Below are 21,976 nucleotides of genomic sequence, written 5' to 3' on the forward strand. Positions count from 1 at the left end.
CTCCTTGCTTAAGTAAATGGAACTCCCTAATACCAAAGTCTAATAGATGATTGAGATTAACACCTCGTAGGTTATCATGATGATCAAGATTACCATGTTGCTTGTATTGCCCTTGATGTGATCTATGATATGGCACTAAGAATGGCACTTTACCTCTTTGGTCTTCTTTCCAAAAACCTAGCCAACTCCAGTCTAATTATGAGAAAACATTAGATAAATCCCAATTGAGGCACACTCTACAAAATACCTGAGGAGTACTACTCAAAACTGTCCAGGTCATCAAAAACAAGGAAAGCCCAAGAAACTGTTACAGCCAAGAGGACCAGAAAATGGACATCAGGAGATGGAAGCTACTCTTGGTGGGAGCACAGCAGGATGCATAGACTTGCTGAGTCAGTATGTCCTACACCTGAAAGTAATGTAACATTGTGTCACCTATACTTCAATGAAAAAAAAAAAAAAAAGATTTGTGTTTGAATTTGAAAACTCTCCATCTGGAAGAGTAAATAAAAAGTTACAATATGAACCCCAAACAAACAAACAAAAACAGAACATTAGTAAAGACTAAGAATACTAATAAAGTACGCACTTTCGTTAATAATAATGTAAACTAAGGAGTCTTTTAGAGGTACATAATGAAACATTAGGTATAAAATAATAGGATGAATGGGATTTGTTTCAAGTTAATCAAGTGAGGTGGGAGAACATGGATGGGGTTGTAGGCCAGAGTCCATCATTGTTAAAGCTATGTTATAGATACATGGGAGCTCATTATATTATCCTCTCTTCTTTCGTATGTGTTTGTAAAACTGTCCATAATAAAAAGTCACGAACTTAAAAAAGATGTAGTAGGTTAATTTATAGAAATCTGGGTGTGTGTGACCATTTCCCCATCAGACTCGGACACAGAGAAAACCAGTCTTAACAGAAGGGAAAGGGGTGCCTAGGTGGCTCAGTCGGTTAAGCATCCGGCTTTGGCTCAGGTCATGATCTCACGGTTTGTGGGTTTGAGCCCCGTGTTGGGCTCTGTGCTGACAGCTCAGAGCCTGGAGCCTGCTTCAGATTCTGTGTCTCCCTCTCTCTCTGCCCCTCCCTTGCTCGCACCATGTCTCTGTCTTTCAAGAATGAATAAACGTAAAAAAAAAATTAAAAAAAAAAAAGAGAAGGGAAAAAACAATAATGAAGCCAAGATACAGGGGAGCAGGGGTGATATAAAGAATGAGAAGTAAAATGTTTCTGCTACCCTCCCTGCCCCCAGACTTTGTCCTTGGATTATGAAACAAACCCCTGCATTATTATTTTTTTTTACATAATTAAGAATTTACTTCTAAGAGCAGAAGTTGTTTCTTTCTTCTTCTTTATTATTTTTTAAATTAATTTTTTAAATTTAAATCCAAGTTAGTTAACGTATAGTGTAGTAATGGTTTCAGGAGTAGAATTTAGTGATTCATCACTGACATGAAACACCCAATGCTCATCCCAACAAGTGCCCTCCTTAATGCCCATCCCCCATTTAGCCCATCCCCCTTCCCAACACCCCTCCAGCAACCCTCAGTTCTCTGTATTTAAGAGTCTCTTATGGTTTGTCTTCCTCTCTGTTTTTATCTTGTTTTTGCTTCCCTTCAACTATGTTCACCTGTTTTGTTTCTTAAATTCCACAGATGAGTGAAATAATATTTTTGTCTTTCTCTGACTGGCTTATTTCACTTAGCATAATACACTCTAGTTCCATTCACGTTGTTGCAAATGGCAAGATTTCATTCTTTTTCATCACTGAGTAATATTACATTGTATATATACCACATATCTTCTTTATCCAGTCATCGATTAATGGGCATTTGGTCTCTTTGTATACTTTGGCTATTGTTGATAGCAGTGCTATAAACATTGGGGTGCATGTGTCCCTTTGTATTATCATTTTTGTATTCTTTGGATAAATACCTAGTAGTATAATTTCTGGATGATAGGATAGTTCTATTTTTAATTTTTTGAGGACCTTCCACCCTGTTTTCCAGAGTGGCTGCACAAGTTTGCATTCCCACCCGCAGTGCAAAAGGGTTCCTCTTTCTATACATCCCTGCCAACATCTGTTGTTACCTGAGATGTTAATTTTAGCCATTCTGACAGATGTGAGGTGGTTCTTATTGTGCAAACCCCTGCATTCTTAGACCAACCTCTGCCCTTTCCCTTTAAAGAGCTCCAATGGTATCTATTTCATGAAGGCACAAGTCCAAATAAATACCAAGGAAGGAGTATAATGCACCCTTTGGCATCCTCACGCCTAATTTAGGACTCATTCACCTTCTGATTGTTTAAGATAAATAGTAAAAGATGTCTCACTTAACTTTACAGAAAATACAGCCTGTAATAGAGGCAAAGGACCTGGATTCTAGTCATGATTCTACCAGTGCCTGCCATGTAACTTTGGACAAGCTACGTCACAGGGTTCTGTGTTTATTCTGTCTTTCTTCTGTCTTACTGTGACTGAGGGAGGCAAAGCCTTAGGGCACCACCAAAGGAAAGACTTGCAAAACTTCAAGTCCAGAATTCCTATTTTTTTTTTTTTAATTTTTTTTTTCAACGTTTTTTTATTTATTTTTGGGACAGAGAGAGACAGAGCATGAACGGGGGAGGGGTAGAGAGAGAGGGAGACACAGAATCCGAAACAGGCTCCAGGCTTCGAGCCATCAGCCCAGAGCCTGACGCGGGGCTCGAACTCACGGACCGCGAGATCGTGACCTGGCTGAAGTCGGACGCTTAACCGACTGCGCCACCCAGGCGCCCCCAGAATTCCTATTTTTAATAGAGCTCCTCAAAGTTGCAAATCATCAGATTCTGTTCAGATTTTGCCTCACTGTGTGCTCATTACAAAACCTGAACTTTGGAGCTAGCTGCTCAAGAGAAAATTAAGTGGAAGAAAGTTCTTTTCTTTCTCCCCCACTTCTTTAATTTCACTGTACAGTGATATGCATTTTCCCACTGGATTAAAAACATAGAAAACACAAGGACAACATGCTGTAACAAAAGGCCCAAAGGTCGCCTTCTTTAGTCCTTTCCTTACATTCACCCATGCAAAGTCTCTTTGTTGTTCATTATCTTAGTAGTAGGTGTGGTGGGTGAGGAGCCATGGGAATTGTGAAACTAGACCAGAGAAAATCGTTACTTAGTTATCTTAACGTCTGTGTGGGGAAATGTGGGTGGGGTTAGCTGGTTTTTCAATGTTGTGGGAGCTGCTACATACAGCAGGTTATTATGAATAGAATGTAGGATTTCAAAAGATAGAGCTTTGAAGCTTGAAAGAAGTTCTTGATTTTCAAATGTATGCTAAGATGGAAAACATATGGCTTTTTGCACCAAGCAATAATGTGCACCCAGAGATTGACAATATCTTCTATGTAACCCCACGGCATAATTGGTTACTGTGTGACCACGGGAAGTTCCACACTGTTCTCAATGTATGTACATTACATTTGATTCCCATTACTTCGAAATAGTTACATTCTAAAATTGCCATAAACACTGAATTAGCAATTAACAAGGTTAAAAAATACAGGGTTAGGTTTCTGCACACCTCTGGTCACAACATTTTCATCAATGAATAACTTTATTTTAAGTGTGTGTGTGTGTTTTTAAGACATCTTATTTAATATATATTGTCTATTCCTCAACATTAAACTAATGGCCAACAGCTCTGTTCTCCATCATTATCCTTCTGTGATGCATGAAGAAGTCCTCACGTCTTGTTTTATGCCAGATCTTTTATTGTTCAGGATGGACTTTGAATAGCACAAACCAAAACTTTTTCTTACTCATGCTGTGTGACTATAATTGGCTCATAGTATGCTTAGATGTGCAGAGAAATGGAGCCTTTCCTTTCTCTATGGCAGATCTGGTCTCTTACAATCTCTTCTTCGTTGGAAGAGGAAAGCCTAATTCATAATAATTATATGATAATTATTATTATAAATTATTAATAATTACCTAGTCTCTTCAGTCAAAACTGTTTGTTGGTTTGTTTGTTTGTTTATTTATTTAGTTAGTTTAGTTTACAATAGTCCCTCCTTTCAGGAAAAGCTCATTTATTCTGAGTTTTGACCCCTCTCTCTTACCTCCCAAGGTGGCTTCCAGGTTTGTGAAGAGTACACTGTACCCTTGAAGGTGGGGCAGGCAACCTTGGGTCTGCATCAAGGGGTCCTGGTATTGCTTTCTGGCCCCTACTGGACCCTGTGGTGGTGTGTCCCTTGCTTACCCTGGTGACATCTGCCATAGAAGTCATTTGGGGAAAGAGTTATCTAGTCTCTCTCAGCTTGGTCAGGACCTAGGGGTTTCCCAGCTGACCTGCCTGTCCTTCTGTGACTGAGAATTCATGACAGAGCTGATGGAGCCAAGGATGGGCATCTCACCCAAGCTGGACCAGTCAGAGATCTTCCCTAGGATTTTTCAAACTGGAACTAACCAGCTTAGTCTCTTTCAGGAGGCTCAGGGCCAGTGGGCCACTTTGGTTTGCTACTTCGAGGAAATAAAGGAAGACCTGAGGAAAGGAGCACATAATTGAGAGTGTGAGAGTCAGATCCTTGATCTAAGTTGTACTTGAGATCCTGTGCTCCTTTTTTTTTTTTTTTTTTTTCCTGTTTTTTCTGTGAGCTATTCACACATCTTTCTAGTAAATTCCCCCTTTGGGTCCAAGCTAGTTTGAGTTCAGTTTCTCATACCTGTAGCTGAAAACAAAAATCCTCAAACAATTATGATTTTTAAATGATTTAGTGATCATCACAGCACTTGCATATTTACAGTAATTCCAAGCAACCTTCATTTACACTATTCTCCATAATTATACAATGTTTACAGGCTGGGCACTATTATCAGCAAGCATATGAGATAATTGAGACTTAAAAAAAATTGCTATTATGAAATGTAACACTCATACAAAAAAGTACACAAATCAGAAATGTACCTGATGAAGAGTTATCACAAAGTTAACAGCTGTGTAATTTTCACACAGAAACAACACTAACACCCCCAAAGTCCAATCTCATGCTCCCTTCCAATCAGGTTTCTCACGTTATGGTTTTCACTTCCTTATTTTTTTCCCCTAGTTTTATTACCCAAGCACACATCCCTGAACCTTAAAATTGAATTCTGCCATTTTTTTTGAACATTATATAAATGAAGTTATGCAATATAACTTTTTGGGGGGATCTGTATTCTTTTGTTCTGAATTGTATTTTGAGATTCATCCAGTAGTTAGCTGTAGCTATAGTTCAGCTTTTTTACTTTATTATTATTTTTTTTAATTTTTTTAACTTTATTTTTGAGAGAGAGAGCATGAGCAAGGGAGGGGCAGAGAGAGAAGGAGACAGAGGATGAACCGTGAGATCATGACCTGAGTCAAAGTGGGACACTCAACTGACTGCGCCACCCAGGCGCCCCTATAGTTGTTTTTCAAAAATTGCTGCTTAGTATTCCATCATATGAATGTACAGTCATTTGTCTATTCTGTTAATAGATAATTTTTTTGGCTTTTATTAATAATATTGGCATGAATATTCTTGGTGAATAAATGCATTTTTTTTTTACTGTATACCTAAGAGTTAAATTGCTAGATCATGAATATGTACCTTTTCAGGTGAGTAAATAATACCAAAATCTTTTCCTAAATGATTTTTCCAGTTTATATTCCTACCAGCATTTTATGAGAGTTTATCCTGTTCTGTATCCTAACACAGTCTTTTTAACTTTAGCAATTTGTGTGGGTGCAAATGGTATCTCACTGTGGTTTTAATTTCACTTCCTCCTGATAGCTAATGAAAACTGAATGCCATTTTGCATGTTTAATGGGCTTTTGTATATCTTCTTTTGTGAAATGCTGGTTGAAGTCTCTTGCCTGTTTTTGTTTTTGATTGCCTTTCTCTTTATTGATTTTTAAGAGTTCTTTATATATTTGAATAAGAGACCAAGAGCCCTCTGTTGGATAAATATGTTGCCAGCATCTTCTTCCACTCTGTGGCTTGCCTTTTCACTCACTTAAAGGTGTTTTTTGAAGGAGAGAATTAATTCAGACTTAGCAATTGGGATTTGAAAACACTACATCTGCATCTGACAGAATAACTACACCAAGCAGTGGAAAGTAAATTTCTCATTTCAATAAAATGAACTCACACATGCTCTCTAGACAAAGTTGCACATTCTTTCATTGGAATGTTGTTTCTGAGATGGCAGTTTATGTTTAAACGATTGAAAATTCCATTACATTACAAGCCAGAAAAATATACTTACAATATTTAATTCTGCCGCTTGGTGGTGTCATGGAAAACTAATAATAATGATTTAAAAGGATTGTTCTGAAAGTTTGGGGGACGTAGGACTTGGCTATTAGTAAATTAAAAAACAAAAACATTTTTTTTTAAAGTTTGTAATCCTCTTATATATTGCAATGGCTAAAAAATTCATATAGGCTCAGTCTTTCACTATAAAATCCCAGGTTTACTGATAGCCGAACAAGAAACCAGGATGGCACAAATAGTTTTTTTAATCATGGAAAATTTCAAGTATCCTAAAATGCCAATATAACTAAGATCTCTGTATCTACTACATAGATAATGTTAGCATCCTGTCATATTTACTTTAAAAAAAATAAAGTTTATGCTCCTTTGTTCTCCTGTTTCATTTCCTTTTCTCTTTTTCTCACTAGAGGTGACCGACCACTATCCAGAATTTGATGTATATCAGCCCAGTTCTTGTTTTCCTATTTTTCCTACATTTCACGTGTTCATGCACAATACAAATGTTTTCTATTTTTAAACGTATCTTTTCATGCTACAGTATAATGCAATTTGCTAACACAGTATTTGGTCATGTTGACATACAGATTTATACAGACATAAACAGATCTAGGTCATTAGTTTTAACTGCTGTGTAGTAATTCATGACACACTTATTTATTCCTCTATCAATTAACATTTTAATATTGCAATAAATGCAATGCCTAGAACAATATCGAATATACACTAGATGCTCCATTAGACCAATGGAGGCAAGCTTTTAATTAAAGAAAAGCGGCAAAAAATACCTCACGCAGACTATTTTTTGCTTCAGTTCTCCAGTTATTTGTCGTTATCATCCACCCTATCTGCAGGAATGGCTGGAGTCATTCCCTAAAATTTCCTAATGCCTTTTTACCCAATTCACTGAAAAAGACTCTGATGTGGTGTGATCATGGGGACGGGGTGAGCGGATACAGTGGGTAGAGAGTGTTCACAAAGAAAACTTCAATGTCAAAATATAAGCCAATGGTTTGTCTGGGCTGGAACAGGAGAGGGTGGCCGCAGCAAGCGTTATAAGTCTGGGGGAGGTCTGACAGTTTACAACGCAAAGCATGTCTGGTGCTACCATGTCCGGATAAGGAGATAAAGGAACATAAAGGTCTTTCTCTCCAAGTACGTTCTGAAAGCTATAACCATCAAACGCCACACGGTTGCCATGAGAACCAGCAGGGGGGGGGGGGGAGAGAAGATCCGCCAGAATTCTTGATGCACTTAGAATGTTTCTTCTTCCGGTCCTTTGCTCTTGGCAACCACCGCCTCTCTCCTCAGTCCCCCGCCCATTCTGTGGGCTCCCGTCATTCTCTTCCTTTTTTGATTCTTTCCTTCTCCATTCTAGGCCGCCATCTTGGGCCATGCGACAAGATGGCGCCCCCTGGTCCTAGAGGCAGAGCCCTGGCGCGCCAGCGAGCCTGCGCACGCACGTGCTCAGGCGCTGGAGGGTGGGGCGGGGACGCCCAGACGCTGCCCCGCCCCCAGTAGTCGCCCCGCCCCTGGTCCCCATCCGCCTTCCTCCCACCCGGCGAACCCGGAAGTGGAGGAGGAGGCGCGGCGGCGGTGGCCGAACGGGCAGGCGCTGGCGGAGCCCAACTGGGGAGCGTGTCTGGGTTGGGGGCGGGGGGCGGGGCTGAGCGGCCTGGGCAGCCAGGCCCGGACGGGGCGGGGGAGGCCATGGCCTCCGCAGAGTTGCAGGGGAAGTACCAGAAGCTGGCTCAGGAGTACTCGAAGGTATCCATCGTGGGCGGGGAGTAGGGGGTCCCCGGCCCTGCGGCCTCGGGTTGCCTTGGCAGCTACTCGTCGGGACGGAGGGGAACGGCGAAGGGGACACGCTCGCTTGCCCCTCCTCTCCTCTGGCTTCTCTGTCCACCATTACCATGCCTCCACCTGCAGCTCCCAGGAGATGGGGCCGGGCCGCGTCTCGGTCCGTGTGCGTTTCTGCGGGAAGGAGCAGGAGTTTGATTCTTGCTTCTCACCAAACTAGCGGGCTTGGGACTGGGGTGTCAGCTTCCTGGCTTCTGCCTTTGGTGCTAGTCGGGAGGGGAAGGGAAGGGTAAGGACCAACCCCTCCACTGCTGCTTCCTCAATCTTCCCAGCCCAGTGATGGGAAAGATCAAGCTTTCTTCCTTCTCACAGAGATGAGATGAAGATAAAAGAGATTTATGTGTCCCCACTCAATTCGGGAGGGTGAAAAGAGCCATTCGTGTAAACTGTCTCACTGGGGATGGGTGGTTACGAATGTATTCAGTGCATTGGCAAGATGTTGTCTGGAGATGATTTTGAAAGCTTGAGTGCTAGGGCTGTGTCCTTTTTTCTTTCTTTTCCCTCGGTCACCTGGAGTGGGGCAGAGCACCCGGGTGCTCAATACATGCTGAATTAAGCAAACTAGGGACCTGCCCCTTTGTCGTATTTATGGCACCCGTCTTTAAATGATGGAACCCTTTCCTTGGAAAAGGGTGGTGCTGCTTCTAAGGTGTTGCTGCCCTAAGAATATTCTAATGAAGTTATAAAAGAATCTCACATCTTCAGAAATTGATTTAGCATTCATTAAGCTTAGTTTTCTGTGACCTTTTATCATGGGGGCAATGGGAAGACTTAGCCCCCTGTTTACAATTTGGAGAAACGGATGCATTATTTCCTTAGGATTTCATTTAACAAATCCTCAGCAAGGTGAAAGGAAATATTGTTTGAAAAATAAAAGCTGTGCCTAAACATACACACTTACCTCTTTTCACCATCAAATGGGAGTCTTTTGAGATAAGATACTTTTTCATTGATGCTACCTCAGGCAAAACTTGTTGCATTTCCATTTGAATTGGTCTTAAGAGCCTGTAGCACAATGTCAGTGATGGCAAGTTTTCAACCTTTGAGGGAATATTTTCTTGTTTGAAAGGGTCAGAAGTTGTTTGAAACATCCATATGATGAAGAAGGTCGGTGAAGAAGGGTACTCAAACTTGGCTCTACTATTTGTGGGTGAAAATGTTTTATGAATATAAAGTAAAGGGACTGATTTTCTTCTCCAGGGAGTAAACAATCTCAGAAGACAATTCCAGATGGCCAAAGAGAGTTCTAAAAATGTCTTAAGCAGTGACTGCATTGCCGAAATAATTACATAGCCTCCCCAAAGTATTACGAACTTGGAAGATTTTATTTGTTTGGATATAGATGCTCTTTCATTTAACAGACATTTATTATGCGCTTTCTGTGAACGGCCCGCCATGGTCTGTTGAGTGAGGCAGAGTTCCAGTTTAAGGAGCACCCTTTAATAGGATGTTCAAACATTGTACATCCTTATGATACAGTATGACAAGTGTTGGTTCAGTGGGAGCACAGAAGAGATGGAGGGTAAGGGTTGAAGAAGTTAACTGGGAAGTAGGGAAGAGGGAGGGTTGGTAGCATCCCAGGCAAAGGGAAAGGGCTATGTTTGCAGACACGAAAGCACATTAAGATACATGGCAAGATTGGTGAAATATAGTTGGAGAGTTAATTTGGACCTGATCATAAAGGGTTGTGGATGTTAAATATGTTTGAACTTTATCTTTTGAGTAATGTCAAAGGTTTTTAATCAGGGTAATGGTGTTACTTTTAGGAGGGGAACTGGTAACTATGTGGAGGATGAATTGAAAGGGAAAGATTGGTGAAAAGAAGACCAGACTGTAGGCTGTTGGAATAGTTTTGAGGAGTGTAATACAGGCTTGAATCAAATTAGTGACTGTTGAGGTGGAGAGGAGGACCTAGATTTAGGAATTATGATTAAAGTACCTTTTCACTTACCTTTTTTTACTGCTTTGTTGGTACATAGCACTAAATTTATGAAGAATGTAGAGTGTAGGAGGCACTCATCGTGGTGTCTCATTGATTCTGTGGGATGTGGTGAGTGAGGGGAGACTGAGAGTTGACCCTGCTGGTCTGAGGTGAGGGGATATGACTGCTACTGACAGAGGCCACTGGCAGGAAGTTGAGGCAGTTTGGAGTAAAGGGGTGTATTAAAGGTTAGATGCAATTATAGAATTTTAAGGTCGGCAGGCACATTAAAGTTCTCTTGTTCACATAGGAGCTTGAGGTGTTGTTGGAGTAACTGCTGAAAATTTCTAGTGGAGATGGACTGGTTAAAAGTCAGGACAATGGCCAGAGCTTCTGGAATAGTTCCTATGAAGACAATAGTTGAACTGCAAGAGTTAATCAGGGTGGAACACTTTAGGTAGACTCTTTGGGGAACATGGGTGGGAAGCATGTGAAAGAAGGAGGGGATGCTAAGGAGACTCTAAGGAGGTCTGCCAGACTTGAGGTTATTTATCTCCCCAACTAGGCTAGACCATTTATCATCTTTTTAATTGCAATGTGATGGAAATTTCAGAACGTAAGAGAACAGAGGTTGGTCAAAAGATTGCATGTGTTTTTATTCTCTGTCAATTCTAGTGCCAAGCAATTCCTAGGTAAAATCTATGCCACCTTCAGCTCTGAGCCTGTGGAAGGGGCTTTCTGCCTTTTATTACCTTCTCTGGTGCAGACATTGTGGGCTAATGTTGAAATCCAGTTATGTCTTTTTCCTTATTTAGGATACGAAGACAAAACATTTCCTCATAAACAGTAGAAGGAGGCTACAAAGCAAGAGAGCAACAAGCATGATCCCTAAACCAAGGACATTTGCAGAATCTCTTTGTTTTGATTTAATGCAGATCTCAGCCTGTTTTCCAGGAAGGGGCCCATTTCTTTCTGGGAACTGTGATCATATATTTTTCCCTCCCAGGAAGGAAAAAAATGGTCTGAGGAGCTCCCATTAAGGAAACTGAAAGTTTAGTTAGATAAAAGATGGACCATGGGAGGCCAAAGCAGATGAGAATTTCTGAGGCTGATTGCTAAAATATTGAGTGTTAATGGAAAGGGCAGTGAATGTAGAGATTAAGACCCTAGTAGTTTGGGCAATTAGGAGGTCATTGGAGGCTTTTGAAATTTCAGGTTTAATAAAGTTCAGGGGAGGGAAAAGGTGTAGGTAACTGAATTTTAGAGGTTTATGGAGTTAATTGGTAAGAGATACAAGCTACTTCTTTAAGATGTGAGGGAAAGCTAATCAAGGCCTCAGTTACTACATTGTAGATTAAGAATCAAAGATCATTTCTTACATGGTGTCTCTTCCACAGCTTGGTCTGCTGCTGCTTTTTTTTTTTTTTTTTTTTTTTAATGTTTTATTATTTATTTTTGAGAGAGAGACAGAGTGCTAGCAGGGGAGGGGCAGAGAGACAGGGAGACACAGAATCTGAAGCAGGCTCCAGGCTCCGAACCGTCAACACAGAGCCCTATGTGGGGCTCAAACTCACGAATCATGAGATCATGACCTGAGCTGAAGTCGGATGCTTAACTGACTGAGTCACCCAGGTGCCCCATTCTTCTTTTTTTTTTTTTAATGTTTGTTTATTTATTTTGAGAGAGAGATTTAGAGTGTAAGCAGGGGATGGGCAGAGAGAGAGCATGGGAGAGAGAGAATCCCAAGCAGGCTCTACACTGTCAGTGCAGAGCCCAACTCGAGACTTGAACTCATGAGCTGTGAGATCATGACCTGAGCTAAAATCAGGAGTTGGACAATTAACTGAGTGAGCCACCCAGGTGCCCTGGCCTGGTCTGCTTCTGATGCTCAGGTATACCTCATAGAGAAGAGAGGCTTAGAGCACTGAGTCCTGGCTCTGTTGGTTTCAGCCTGCTTTCTTTGTAGGAGCTCCTGTATCCCTGCCTGGCATCATGTTATGTGTATAAGCATGTTTCAAGTTCTGTTTTCTCAATGTATGTTTCACTCTGGGTCAGTGTCTTTCAAAGTGTGGCCCCAGCATCATCAGCGTCTGGGAATGAGTTAGAATTATAAATTCTCAGGTCCACCTGGGACTTACTGAATCTAAAACTGGTGGTTAAACCCAGCAATCTGTGTGTAAAAACCTGTGCAATGATGTTGATGCACACCAAAGTTTGAGAACCATTGCTCAAGGAATGGTATCAGTATTAGCTCTTCCTCAGTTAATCTTTTTGAAGCTCTTTTTGAGGCAGTAAAAACCATTGGGAAAGTCAGACATCCATGATTTCTCTTAACAGTTTACTTTGCAGTTGGTGCTACTTTTAGTTATGAAAGAGATTGCCTTTGGGAGCTTTTTAGATTTACACTCTTAGGAAAGAGCTATTCATATTGGTGAAGGGTCAGTTTTGATTTGGCATGTTTGGTTGGAGCTTGGTGGAACCTGATTAATTGCCCCTTGCTGTAAGGGAAATCAACTCAGGAGCTGGATTAAAATCTAGTATCTTGGATTAAAATCTAGTATCAGTTTTATTTTTTTGTTTTTGTTTTTTGCCCTCATGTGTAGGGTTCACTAGTGAAGTTTGACTAGAAAATAGCATTGTTCAGTGCTATCTAATGGAACTTTCTATAAGAATGAAATGTTCTGTATTTATGCTGTCCAGTAGGGTAACTGCTAGCCATATGGGGCTATTAAGTATTTTCAATGTGGCTAGTACAACTAAGGAACAGAATGTTAGGTTTTATTTATTTATTATTACTTTTTTAAATATTTATTTTGAAGGAGAGAGGTAGAATCCCAAGCAGGCTCTGTGCTGTCAGCTCAGAGCCTGACTTGGAGCTTGATCTCACAAACCATCGTGAGACCTGAGCTAATATTAAGAGTTGGATACCTGAGCCACCCAGGTGCCCTGAAAGAGAATCATAAGCAGACTCCACACTCAGTGCAGAGCCCAACGTGATACTCAATCCTGAGACCCTGGGATCGTGACCTAAGCTGAATTCAAGAGTTGGATGCTTAACCAGCTAAGCCACTGAGGTGCCCCTGTTAGATTTTATTTAAATTCAATTAGGCACATGTGGCTCTTGGCCACCCTGTGAGAAAGTGCTAGTTTAACCCCTAGATGAGTACATCACAAACACAGAATGTCTCTGACTCACCTGAAGACCTTGTTGAACTTCAGATTCTGGTTCAGTAGGTCTGGGGCGGGGCCTAAGAATCTGCTCCCAAGTGATGCTATTGTAACTGTCTGCAGACCACATTTTGAATAGTAAGGCCTTAGAAAAGCCAGGGGTGTCTTACTCTTCCTCTTTAGTCCAACTGATTTACTTTTCTCGTCACTGGTGAGTCAGCTAGATCACAGGATTTAGGGGTGGGATTTGTTCTAATGAGTTTCCTTGCATAGGAGCAGGAGCAGACGGGTTCCATTTGAGGGCAAGTCTGAGAGAAGAAGGTTTCTTTCCTGCCTCAGTGACAATAACTCCAGCCACCACTACCTGGTATTGTATAGCCTACAGGTATTTTATCCCCTTCCAAGGGGGAAGAACAAGTAAGTAGGTAGACCAAGTGAGATTGCCAGCACTTTGGAATACTTAAAATGTTGGGACTGGAAGGAATTTTAGGGATCATCCAGACCAAAGATTCTGAAGCTGGGGTCTGCAGGTGACTTCAGTGTTTTGAAGTTTTGAATCCAGGTTTTGGTGAGGCGTAGGGATGGGCTTAGGGTTGTATGTTGCAACATTACTTTGTAATGAAGGAAAGCTATATGTTTATTAGTTTGTTTTATAGGGTTGTAAAACATGTAAAATGTCAAAATGTTCCTGGTATGAAATAATTAAGTGATTCTAACACAGGAGATTGTTGAGGATTAGATGAGAAAATGTGTATGTGTGATTCATCTCTCTTTCCCCACAAACTCTTGCAACAGTTTGTTCTTGGACATAGTAAACCCCTAACCTTGGGCCAGGTATCCTATCCCAGATTGTCAAAGTGGCAGGAGAGAGATCATAGTTGACTTACTACCACTTTCTCTCTCTCTCTCTCTCTCTCTCTCTCTCTCTGTCTCTCTCTCTGTCGAAATAGCTTTGTGATAAGCCTGACTGAAGCTGGGCTGTTCCAGAACCAGAGTTACATAGAGTAGTCTGCATAGTGGTGTTTAGGGAGTTAGGCTCAGGGCTTTTGAGGGTTCAAGTCATTTGGAGAATTGCCAGAGAGGTACTGTTAAACTAATGACAGCTTTATAGATGTATAATGTATTACATTCAAACACCTTTTGTATACAGTATTTAATTTGATTAATTAACTAAAAATTGATGGATTGCCTCCTCTATCCATGGTATTGATCTTTCATTGTAGGCAGGAAATACAGGGAAGTATGCTGTAGTCTACCATGAATGATAGTTTGGTGACAATTGGGAGATGAGTACAGAAGTTAAACATAAATTAGTAAATGTAAAATTTACTACTTTAAAAAGTAAAATTAAAACTGAGCAGTTTAATAAGAGATGTCATTGCCATCTTTTGGCTGTGTGGGTTTGAGAGTATTTATTGAATTCTGTTACCTAGCACATATTCAAGAGTGTGTTGATACTGTTGCACAAGGAAAATACTACATGATGGAAGTCAATATTAAAGTCATACCTCTTTTTTCTGAACTTCTAGAGCAGGGATGCCCCAACTTTTTCTGTACAGAGACTAATGGTAACTATATAAGGCCTAGGGCCATACATTTTCTGTTGCAACTACTCGTCCCTGTCATTGTAGCTCAAAAGTAACCCATAGACAATACACAAATGATTGTGTTTCTGTTCCAGTAAAACTTTAAATTAGGTAGCAGGCCAGTATGGCCCACAGGCCTTAGTTTGCCAATCCTTCTTGTAGGGAAGTGAAGTTCTAGTAAGTCCTGCTAGTTATCTTTCATTGTGCCTTTTAAGTTGTAAGCTCTTTGCAGACCACTTCTTTCCACCATATCATTTAGCACAATGCCTTATACCAGGCAAGCTTTCATAAATGTTATCTGTTATCCTTCTGATTCATTCTAGTAATAAGAGTTCTGTTTTGGGTCTCTTGGGTGGCTCTGTCAGTTAAATATCTGACTTTGGCTCAGGTTGTGATCTCATGGTTCGTGGGTTCGAGCCCCATGTCGGGCTCTGTGCTGACAACTCAGAGCCTGGAGCCTGCTTCAGATTCTGCGTCTCCCTCTCTCTCTGCTCCTGCCCTGCTTGCACTCTGTCTCTCAAAAATAAGTAAACATTAAAAAAAAAAAGTTCTGTTTCCATTCGTGGGGACTTTTAAGATTTAGAAAGTGTTTTCATGTAAGTTTCTTTTTCTGGTTCTCACAACAACGTCAGAAGAAAGAAGATAGGGTAGCTGTATTCACCCATGTTATAGACCATTTAACTGAGATTCAGAACGGTTAAGTGAATTTTTCAAGTTTGTATTGTCTACTGATTGGCAGAGCAAGATTTGGGTCTTCTTTCTGTTGTGGTAGTGAACTGTATCTTTAACTTTCTAAAAATAGAAAAGCTTATTTTTTTAAATCTGCATTTTGCTCAAGCTGTTGAATATCCTGTAGTATTCCTGCTTTTCTTCTTGAATTCTTAGCTAAATTTTCTAATGAGTTTCACATACTCAGCTTAAGATTTAGTATTCAGATATTCCTATTTTTCTTTGTTTGTTTGTTTTTTGGCACAGAGGAGGGTCATTTCTGTTCTCAGGAGACAGATCTGAGTTATGTAGAGGTAGTAGATTTTTTTTAAGCGCACAGATAAAATCATCCCATGCGTTCTTTTTCTCAGAGAAAGTCTTCCATTGTCTCCCTACTGCACCGTTAGATTATTAGTCTGTAAACCTTTTGCTTTGGCTACATTGGACTTGTGTATATACCTACATGCTCAGCATTATCCTTGCTGAGAACTTTCTGTTTACTATAGAAGGAGATTTAGTCTTTTAAAACCCTGTAAGTGGTGGTTATATAGAGGTATACATAAGGAAAATTCATTTAGCTGCATAATTCTTGATTGGTTTGCTTTATTTAAAATACAGTTGGGGGCACCTGGGTGGCTCAGTCGGTTAAGTGCCTGACTTCAGCTCAGGTTATGATCTCATGATCTGTGCGTTCAAGCTCCACATTGAGTTGTGCTTACAGCTCAGAGCCTGGAGCCTGCCCCAGATTCTGTGTCTCCCTCTCTGTCTGCCCCTCCCCTGCTTGCACTCTGTCTCTCTCTCTCTCAAAAATAAACAAACATTAAAAAAATTAAAAAAAAATAAAACAGTTATACTTCAATTAAAAAAATAAAGCCCAAGTCCTACCTCTTCAGAGACTCCCCCAACTTCTCCTGCCTACTTCTTTTCTCATTTATATGTAGCTTTAGAAAATGGTAACCAATATTGTCTAATGGCATTATGATTCTGGAGTAAAAACTGCTGGGGTCTGAATCTCAGCATTGCTACTTAACTTCTCTGTACTTCAGTTTGCTCATCTGTAAAATGGGCATAATTATAGTACCTACTTCATAGGGTTGTAAGGATTAATGAAGTGATACATGTAAAGCATTTAGGACAGCGCCTGGTATATAATGAGCTTTCAGATGTTAGCTGCTATTACTGACTTCTGGATTGAGTCTGCTTCTTAGTTGCTTTCATATACTACCTTAGCTGATGCCTTATTGCAAGTGTACCATTCCCGAGGCTATTGTGGGTGATGATATTTGCATGACTAATATCAGGCACAGTATCCTGCTGGGCATGTTTAATGCCCTACACTTTGATTTTCTGTAGGGTTTTATAAGTAGTCCGAATGTATGTATTTTACAAATGAATGTGTGCCAGAGGTTCAAGGAAAATGGCATACACAGTACCTTGTTATTTATTGTATTACTTTCTATTAGTTTTAATATTAGTTTATTGTATTAGTACTTAGTTTATTGTGTTTGTTTTTTGTTTTTTTTTTTTTAAAGAAGTGACTTGGTTTTATAGAAAGAACCATGTACTGGGTGGAAGTCAAGAGAACTGGATTTTAGTCTCGATTTTGCCACTGATTAGTATTACATCATTGGGCAGCTCAGCCTCTGTGCCTTATCTGAGGAAATGACAGAATGATGATATCTACTATCCTCTTCCGGGCAAATATTTCTATTTTCATATATATGTGGGAAGATAGTTACTCAGTGTAATGATCCTGTGAAGTAAGGGTAAATGATTTCCTTGCTATTGCTTTATATTAAAAATTAATTATTGCTTCCTCTGTTTTTAGCTTCGGGCTCAGAATCAGGTCCTGAAAAAAGGTGTTGTGGATGAACAAGCGAATTCTGCTGCTTTAAAGGTAAGAAACCTGTTTCATATTTGTACTGTGAGGGTAAGTCATTGTTGGGCGATACTCAATGCAAGGAATTCAGCTGGTTTTCTGGTAAGGTCTCAACAATGACACTGATTCACTAGGGATAGGAGAAGGTAATATAGTTTTTTGTATTTAACTTTCCTACTTGCTTAGGTAATGAACGTGATGCACTTTGATTTCCTTGCTAAAAAGTATAAAAAAGTATCATTTGACTTTATCTCGTGCTTTCCCTTATACCTCATGGCCTCTCTTTAGCTAAATTTATCTGAATTAATGGGCCTTCTTATATGTCTTCATCACTAGATAGCACTCTGAGGGGGTCTGTGTCCTATTCACATTTATATGCCCAGCATTCAGCAGATGGTTGTCCCCTAATAAATGGATTTGAAAGTGTGAACCATTTAGTCCATTGATCTTGCTTTTGGGTTGAGGTATTTCATAGTAATAACCTCTGTAAATCAGGTTACTCTGAGTGATACATTTTATCATCAGCATCTTTGTTCACTGAGGGGAGAAATATAATAGGAAATGAAGGAATTTGTTTCTGCCTCATTCTAGTAGGCATGTCATAAATATTGCTTAGTGATATATATTTTTTAATTTTTTAATGTTTATTTTTGAGAGAGATGGGGAGACAGAGTGCGAGCAGGGGAGGGGCAGAGAGAGAGGGAGACACAGAATCTGAAGCAGGCTCCAGGCTCTGAGCTGTCATCACAGAGCCCGATATGGGCTTGAACTGCAGGATCATGACCTGAGCCAAAGTTGGATGCTCAACCAATTGAGCCACCCCGGGGCCCCTGATTAGTGATATTTTTAATTGAATAAATTAATTCTAGAATATAGATTTCTTCATGGCCTGTTTCAGTTAAATATACTGTCTATGTTATTCTTCACTCTTTCCCTTGCCTGATTTTTAGACAAAAGGGATTAGGATTCCCTTTACTCTTATTTCTTCCTGGAGTAGCCTCCAACCAGTGACCTATCCTGGGTGGTTCCACGTGGGTAACCCAGAAATATGTACTTTTACTTATAGTGTTGGACCCTACCCTAGAGAATTCTGCCTTGAGAGTGCCCTGTCCTCAGGTGCTGTTGCACAGACTTGGCGCTGAGGCAGCTCAGAACACCGTACCCATACTTCCGAAGCTGTGCCCAAGCCAAGATTAGTAAGCATGAGCTTTATAGTTAGGATTTGTTAGTCAAGTTATTATTTTGCCTAAATCATTGAAGAAGTGATCATTACCTCTCTTAAAGGTATTTATTTATTTATTTATTTATTTATTTATTTATTTATTTTAGGTTTTTAAATTTATTTTGATCGAGAGAGGGAGAAGGAGAGAGAATTCCAAGCAGGGTGTGCCCATCAGTAAGAAGCCTGATGTGGGGCTCAGACTCATGAACCACGAGATCATGACCTGAGCTGAAGTAAGACACTTAAATGACTGAGCCACCCAGGCTGCCTCTCTCTTAATGATGTTTAAAACTGGGGAAGATATTTCCTGGAGTGTCTTAGTAGCCCACTCTGGCATATGACCGCATCCCGTTGCTGGTTGTTTGGTTAACTCTACGATGGTGGCAGTGGTGGCGACATTGGTGATGGTGACTATTGAACTCTTCACTGTGTAACAGGCATCGTGCCAAGCACATTACATCTGCTCTGTCAGTTAGTCTTCACACAACTCTGTGAAGGCAGATAACATTATCATCATCTCCCATTGCAGAAACTAGGGTGTACAGAGAGGTTGAAATAGCTGTCTTTTGAAATTGATGATTGGTTAATGGAGTTGAAGCATTAGTCAGAGGTGATTAATTGTAAGGATGTAAAGAAATAACTGTTTTACTATTCATTATAGTGGTCATTATAGTTATAGTAAGAATGGCAATTTGCTTGTTTGCTCAATGGGAATATTAGGATGTCTTCTGTTACAGCAGGCTTTTGATAATATTGGGTTTGCCTCTTCAGTGAGTTGTTAGATACAGTCAGCATTCCTTGATTTGGATTTCTTTAATTTGAAATATATGATAATTTGGATATGGGCAGGTCTATGTTTACCATTAAACTGCAAGCAAAAATTAAGGGCTTACTGAGTAAGGGGCGCTTGGCTGGATCAGTTAGTAGAGCATACATACAGTCAGGAGTTCCATATCGTGATCATAGGGTCATGAGTTTGAGCCCCACGTGGAGCATAGTTTACCTAAAAAAATAATTAAGGGCTTACTAACAATCAATAGAAAAGAAAAATTGTTTCTCTACTTAATGGAAACATTATTCTATCGCTCTGGCTGCTCTGAACATGCAAATAATGTCAGTAGGTTGCAGATACCAGACTTTGGTTTCTAGGTTGCTGTTGCAGTATACTTATATTAGTTTATCATTGAGCTTGACCTCATCTTAGCATTGCAGTGGTTTTTCAGTGAAAGTAATAAACCTACACATCTTGAAATATGCAGTAGTATTTGGTCATCTGTGTTCGATAACCAGTGAACACAAAGTTGTCAGAATGTCATAAGTAAAGTTACTGAGAATAATATTTTTTTAAAAATAGAGTGAAGCTAAGTATTTCCCTAGCTTTCCATTTTCTTACCCCATTATAGTATAAACAGTTCAGAATGGGCAGCGAAATATATGTTGTTTAAAATATAGATTTTGTTTCTATTTTCACTTAAAACTTTAAAGTAATTGATGTAGGGCAAACGGCATCTAAAAATATTCTCATGTTAGGATAATACTGATTTTTGACCTGAGAAATCACAGTGTCTTGGAAAGACTTCATTTTGGCTGACTTAAATTCAGGGCGGATTTATGGGGAAAAAAATGAATGCAAATAAATTTGCTTCCCATTCTTACTGAAGGGCGTCATCAGTGAGTATGAAGTTCTCTCTCACATTTCAAGTTTATAAAATTGTAGCCTCAGGCTTTGTGCCTCCTCACTGCCAGACACATACGCAACAACATTATGGAACAACATACAGTTGTAGGTATTTTACTTTAAGTTGATGACTGTCTGTTACTTCAATATATATGCTTTATTTTTATTTTTATTTTTAAATTTACTCGGTTTGGCCAAATAGCTGAAAACATGGAACTGGCATGATAAACATACAATGTGAATTCCCTACAGCAAGAGGTTTTAATATTTTAGTGAAACAAAAATAATTTCATTATCTCTAAACCTTAAGGTGAAATTGTAAGGAATGGTCTGTTTTCACTTGGATGTAGGAACAACTGAAAATGAAGGATCAGTCATTGAGAAAACTGCAGCAAGAAATGGACAGTTTGACATTTCGAAATCTGCAGCTTGCCAAGAGGGTAGAACTACTTCAAGATGAATTGGCTGTAAGTGAACCCCGAGGCAAGAAAAACAAGGTAGGTCAAATACAAGCAAGTTAGTGAGACCTTGTCTGCGAGGTACAGACATCTACAGGCCATCTGGGTTTTAACAGAACACCTCATCTCCACATTCCCTAATTTTCCATTATTATGGCTGGATGTCGGGTCAAGGAAGCAGACATTTGCTATTTGTATATATATTTATGTATATACTGGTCAAATTTACTGCTTTCAGTTACACTAAGTCGCTATTAACTCAAGGTAGGGCAAATCAAATGTGAGACTGTGTTAAAGTGTAACAGCTCATGTGAAAGTAGCAGTCGAAATACTCATTCCTTATGCTTGAAAGTTTGCTGCAGATATTTCTTAGTATTTATTCTTAGGAGGCCAATTTAGGATTCTTGTGTGGCCATGTAAAAGTAAACTTTTTCCATTATGGTTTGTATAGTGAGACAAGATCCTCATTGCCATGAGATGGGTGGTCTGGTACTTTGGAGCACTCTGCGACTAAGAAGTTGCATTTTTTTTGAAGGGTTGGGGCTAGTGATTGAATCTTTAAGTCTTGTGTGTATGTAGAGTGGCACCTGGCAAACGTATGGCTTGAGGCAGTAAGAGTAGAAAGATGGGAGGGAAGAAGAAGGCACATAGCAACTCTGAAGCAGTGTGGTGTGGAGGGAAGGGCACAGGCTTTGGAGTTAAGCCCATGCTTGAATTCTTCATCTGTCATTTTAGTCTTGCAACCTCAGTTTTCTTATCAGCAAAATGGGGATGATACTCTCAGGTTTGTTGAGTAGTAAATGGGATTCTGTAAAGGTGGCTGGAACTGTTTTTGCCATATGATAGGCAATCAACAGAATTATACGTTAGTACCTTTCCATACACATTTCCTCTACATGAAAGAATTCTCTAGAGTGGTAATTTTCAAATAAATGGAGAACAGAGAGAGTGAAAGCAGGTATCTATTAGAATCACTTGGGAAATTTTGTCAAAATATGCATGCTCTGGAGATTCCTTGGGGAAGGAACAACCATATGTTGGTTGTTCAAACAGCCTCCCCAGGTTGGCGAGATCCCCTCCCATGGATGTTTTCTCAGAGGTTTGGGTGTAACAATTCTGAATTAATGTTAATTAAAGCTTTCCAACTTGGGAAGCATTGTGACCCAGAATATGTCATTCGGCAGTCTTGCTTTGTGTAGCTCTTGTGTCCCAACA

At 39.9% G+C, this 21,976-nt stretch overlaps 1 protein-coding gene across 5 annotated transcripts in view; it reads left to right on the forward strand.

Annotated features, from left to right (window-relative positions):
• The first annotated feature begins 7,845 nt into the window (after window positions 1–7,845).
• Window positions 7,846–21,976, forward strand: part of PPP1R21 (protein phosphatase 1 regulatory subunit 21) — a 66,743-nt gene continuing 52,612 nt past the window's right edge. For all 5 annotated transcript variants that reach the window (XR_007462189.1, XR_007462190.1, XR_007462191.1 and 2 more), the window contains exons 1-3: window positions 7,846–8,048; window positions 17,353–17,421; window positions 20,654–20,800. Coding sequence is in view for 2 of the 5 variants with exons in the window: in XM_049651455.1 (XP_049507412.1) it covers window positions 7,992–8,048; window positions 17,353–17,421; window positions 20,654–20,800 (273 nt within the window). In the remaining 3 variants the exon portion in view is untranslated. The remainder of the gene's footprint in view (window positions 8,049–17,352; window positions 17,422–20,653; window positions 20,801–21,976) is intronic.

This window comes from Panthera uncia (genome assembly GCF_023721935.1).
Source record: "Panthera uncia isolate 11264 chromosome A3 unlocalized genomic scaffold, Puncia_PCG_1.0 HiC_scaffold_11, whole genome shotgun sequence".
Taxonomy (NCBI): Eukaryota; Metazoa; Chordata; class Mammalia; order Carnivora; family Felidae; genus Panthera; species Panthera uncia.